Source organism: Rhinoraja longicauda, chromosome 23, assembly GCF_053455715.1.
Source record: "Rhinoraja longicauda isolate Sanriku21f chromosome 23, sRhiLon1.1, whole genome shotgun sequence".
NCBI classification, from domain to species: Eukaryota; Metazoa; Chordata; class Chondrichthyes; order Rajiformes; family Arhynchobatidae; genus Rhinoraja; species Rhinoraja longicauda.
This window is the reverse complement of record NC_135975.1, coordinates 37,367,227-37,372,226: the sequence shown is the minus strand read 5'-3', so window position 1 is coordinate 37,372,226 and position 5,000 is coordinate 37,367,227. Positions and strand designations below refer to the sequence as shown.

Genomic DNA, 5,000 nt, shown 5'->3' with positions numbered 1-5,000 from the left:
CCGTCCTCAGACTATAAACCGAAAATAACGTCAACTCAAAAAAAGGAATAGTTGAGAAAGGAAAATATGTTTTAAACCCAGTTAAAAACATCGATGACATATTTTCAAACATATTTCTTCAATCCGGCGGTACGGTGGCGCAGCGGTAGAGCTGCTGCCTCACAGCGCCAGAGACCTGGGTTCGATCCTGACTACGGGTGCTTGCCTGTGCAGAGTTTGCAAGTTACCCCCGTGACCTAAGTTTGTTTTCTCCGAGAACTTCGGTTTCATCCCACTCTCCAAAGACGTATATGTTTGTAGTTTAACTGGCGTTGTGTAAATGTAAAAGTGTTCACAGTGTATGTAGGATAGTGTAAGTGTGCGGGGATCGCTGGTCGGTGCGGTCTCGGTGGGCCGAAGGGCCTGTTTCCGCGCTGTATCTCCAAACTAAACTAAAACTGATCTAAAGGTCACAGAACAAACCAAGTCTCAACAGGTGTGATCAGCAATAGTAAATAATTATCCATTGAGAGTTGCGAGTGTTTCACGCGAGCCTGTTCCTGAAGTAAAATATACTTTCAATCCCACGAAAAGCGTCAAGGATTGCAAAATCGCATCTAAGGCTCCTTTCCGAATCATGTGCTTTCTATGGTTTTAATATTTTGAGAACGGCATTTAGTGGATATGTCACCGCGTTCTTCAGCTCCTCTCTGAACTGGGACTGCGTCAGGACATAAATACATGTATTGGTGCAGGAACTGAGAACTTGCAACATAAATGATATTTGCTCTATGATAAGGTTAGGATCAGAGTAAGAGGTATAAAGCTGAATGTTTGCAATCCTCCTGTAAACCATGTACACAAACTGTGTTATCCACAACAATATAAAACTGCCGGTTATACTGAAAAGTAAAACGATAGATTTGCTGCGTTTCTCCATCTCTGGGTCCTTGCCATTCTCTCCATTGCTGCAGCCCCGGAGCCCCCTGCGGACTCTACTGGCCACTAAAATACGAGCGGCCGTCAGAACATTGAACAACAAAATCAGGAAAATCGGGATGCATGGAGTTAAAATGCGGCCAGTTACCTCAAATGCCCCCCAAACACCGGAAGTATAGAACTCCCGCGTGACGACACAACGCCATGGGACACCATCAATAACCTCTCCTGGTCTGTAAATAAAGTACCAAGGGATGGAGACTAAACAGCTCATCACACTCACTGTCGCGATAACCACACCTGCCGTTCTCTCAGTGCAATATTTTGTTTTCAGCTTCTCACAACAAATGGCCACAAACCGATCAAAGGTGAAGACAACTGTCAGCCAGACAGAAACATGCGTGGCTGTCGAAAGTAAGACGATGGTGAGTCTGCACACGGGTGTAATGTACAGGAATGATCGCGGAAAGTAACTCTGACCAACCCTCCTCAATAAAGGGTTAGAGATAACGACCAGGAGATCGGCCGCTGCCATTCCCACCAGGTAGCGAGTGATACATTTGGAGAGACCACACTTCCCTCGGGACAGGATCACAATCGCCACCAAGTTAACTGTAAAAGAGAGAAACAAAACAGAAAAGATACTGATCAGACCTGGAGGTGAAATATGAGATCCAGGGAATGTGGCATCCCGGGAATATTGATACGTTGGTCTTTGAAGGAGAGAGGTGATTTATGGGAGGGAACAGGTCGGGTGATTTAGTGGAGCGCAACGTTTTCATAAGGGCCACCGGTGAGAATTGGGAAAATCACTCACTGCGCAACGTTCTTCCTCTGCGTTCTCCGAAGGCCGACAAGGGCCCAGGGGCGTATGAATTTAATAAATCGTCTCAGAGTGGGAACACGCTGCTTCAAATCGGAATCTCTATTCAGATCATGAACGTTCAGAAAACGGGCTGCAGAAGACTCATTCCTCCCTTAAGTCAAAACAAGCATGAAAGGGCTTCCCTAAAATTCGGCCTGGTTTTAATAAACATGTGATGTCCAGAGCGAATTATGGGGAAAAGAGGGAAAGAGAAAAAGAGGAAACTAGAGAGGATGCACTAAAACCGCGAGTGCTGGAAATCTGCAAATTATACATGAGAACTTTCAGATCTGGGTGCATATGTGGAATGGGAAACAGTTACTGCTTCAAGACCGGGACAACCGATCAGAACCGACTGAGTGTTTCGGGCATGAACCGTAATTTTGGGATTGGGGCAGTCCTGAACAAGGAGCCCGGATGAACCAAGACATGAAAAAAAATCAAAAGTCAGTTGAAAGCCGTGCAGGAAAGGTCGGCATTCACCGGGATAGGTGAATCGTTTTCGTTACACTGAACTTGGTACGTTCGATTACTATTATATCGGAAAAATTATCAATGCACTCTCGCTATTTGTTAAATTCAGCTGACGAACTATGAATGATATAACTCTATCGTCAACAATCGTTTCTATTGATCTTGCAAATGTATTTTATGCAGAGAATTAATTAAAAGATATTTTACCGAAGCCGATGAAAGTTCGGATAACGATATACACACCTGCGCAATGAATTCTCTCAATCTGGCAGCAGCTTTGGCGTATACGTCAAGCGTCATCGTTTGATTTCCATAATTTTTAATTTTGTCTGCTTTGACTCCCACTCTATTTCGTCGTTCTGTCCACTCTCCCACACTGTTGTTTTTAAACCCCGCTTCACTAGAATGACATTGGATTGCAACAGGTAACAATCCAAGTCAGTTACAAATATGTCCTTTTACCATGAATCCTCAGTGGTGTCGAGGAACAAATGCGAATGTCCACTAATTATTCTCAACCCGGGATTAGGGGATATTGTATGGACAACGGACTAATGTCTAATCACTTAATAACCTCACTGCCTATTGATAGCTGAATTAAACCTAAGCATTGCTGAATGAAGCCATTACACTTTCACTTTGAACACCTGCTTCCCTAAAACCTTCAATTATCACACAACACACATCTTAAAAGTGCATTAAATGGGCTAATATTGAACGTGTGAATCCTTTAACCCTGGATGTTTAGTGACCAACGGGAATTAATTTAACCAATCCTCTCCCGGTGTGGACTCGCAAACATTCAAATTGCGCCTCACCACGTCCTCATACATTTGGAAATAGGCTAATTATACACCCTCCACTACCTGTTCAAATCAAATTCATGGCAGGATATTTCCAGTGAAAACGGTTTTTTGCAATTGTCTTTTATTTATTTGATTCGACTGCATACCCTCTAACTATTCAATCATCGTAAGGCAGACCTATCTCTTTTTCTCTGTGCTCCTATCGTCTAAAGACGTACAAGTATGCCGGTTAATTGGCTTGGTGAATGTTAAAAATTGTCCCTAGTGGATATAAAATAGTGTTAAATTGCATTTGGAATATTTTGGAGGACCAAGAACCAAACACCAATGTGCGGGGATCGCTGGTCGGCGCGGACCCGGTCGGCCGAAAGGGCCTGTTTCCGCGCTGTATCTGTAAACTATCATTATTCGTTGTAGTTCACTGATATATCCCCTCCGCACTTCAGCTCAGCCAAATAACTCTGGCCAGTCGGTCACTTCTCCTGACCTCCCTCCTCAAATATCCATCTACATCCTTCATGTATTGCAATGACCAGAATGATACACACTCCATTCGACCATTTTCATCAAAGGTATTCTATTAGGGCTGACGAAACTCATGCATCATTAAGCATTTTACCAATTGGCCTGCTACCATTGGGGTAGGGTGACACGTAATAGCAACTTGTCTCTGTTGCACACTACCATATTCTGATAGTTCCTGCATGTTCCTTCGGCCCAGTTCGATTAACTTGCAGATTTGTGCAATTGAATTCAAATGTCAACATTTCCATTTGTCCAATACGTTGTTAGTACATTTACGTGTCATTCATTTCATATTATAAATCTGGCTATCAATTTCGACATTACCTGTATTTTTTAATTTGCAGATATCGATATTAACCATATATATGTACTTTAAAGTATATGTACCGTAAATCTGGCTATCAATTTCGACATTACCTGTATTTTTTAATTTGCAGATATCGATATTAACCATATATATGTACTTTAAAGTATATGTACCGTATATATATATATATATAAAATATATATATATATATATATATATATATATATATATATATATATATATATATATATATATATATATATATATATATATATATACGGTACATATACTTTAAAGTACATATATATGGTTAATATCGATATCTGCAAATTAAAAAATACAGGTAATGTCGAAATTGATAGCCAGATTTATAATATGAAATGAATGACACGTAAATGTACTAACAACGTATTGGACAAATGGAAATGTTGACATTTGAATTCAATTGCACAAATCTGCAAGTTAATCGAACTGGGCCGAAGGAACATGTGAATAAATCGATTTGTACCAGCATCTGCAGTTATTTTCTTATATATATATATATATATAAGAAAATAACTGCAGATGCTGGTACAAATCGATTTATTCACAAAATGCTGGAGTAACTCAGCAGGTCAGGCAGCATCTCGGGAGAAAAGGAATGGGTGACGTTTCGGGTCGAGACCCTTCTTCAGACGTCTCGACCCGAAACGTCACCCATTCCTTCTATATATATATATATATCAATATGGATAATATCTGCAAGTAAAAAACAATTGCAGATAATGTCGAAATACCTTTATATATATACATACACATTACTTTCTCGCTATTTACCACAACCTATTCTGGACTAATACTGCATTTAGTGGAACAATACTGTGTGCATCCGGCTCTTCAGGGAGAAGCGCCAATTACCTTGAAGTTACTAAAGGATTATTAAATCCAAAATCATCTTTCTCGCTGAATCTGCGGGATATTACATTTTTGCGCTGTCGGCATTTGTTATCTGGTCGATGACTTGCTAAAACATAAACGGTATTTAATACCACCCGATTCTCTGATTCCTGATCAATGCAAATGTAAATTGTTTCAACACATTCATTGCATTTACCGAGCCCTCGAC

At 40.6% G+C, this 5,000-nt stretch overlaps 1 protein-coding gene across 1 annotated transcript in view; it reads right to left on the bottom strand.

Moving 5' to 3' along the window:
• Positions 1 to 625: 625 nt before the first annotated feature.
• Positions 626 to 5,000, bottom strand: part of LOC144605047 (putative G-protein coupled receptor 139) — a 29,911-nt gene continuing 25,536 nt past the window's right edge. The window contains exons 2-3 of the mRNA XM_078420089.1: positions 2,465 to 2,532; positions 626 to 1,530 (exon numbers count right to left, since the gene is read on the bottom strand). Coding sequence (XP_078276215.1) covers positions 626 to 1,530; positions 2,465 to 2,532 — 973 coding nt within the window. The remainder of the gene's footprint in view (positions 1,531 to 2,464; positions 2,533 to 5,000) is intronic.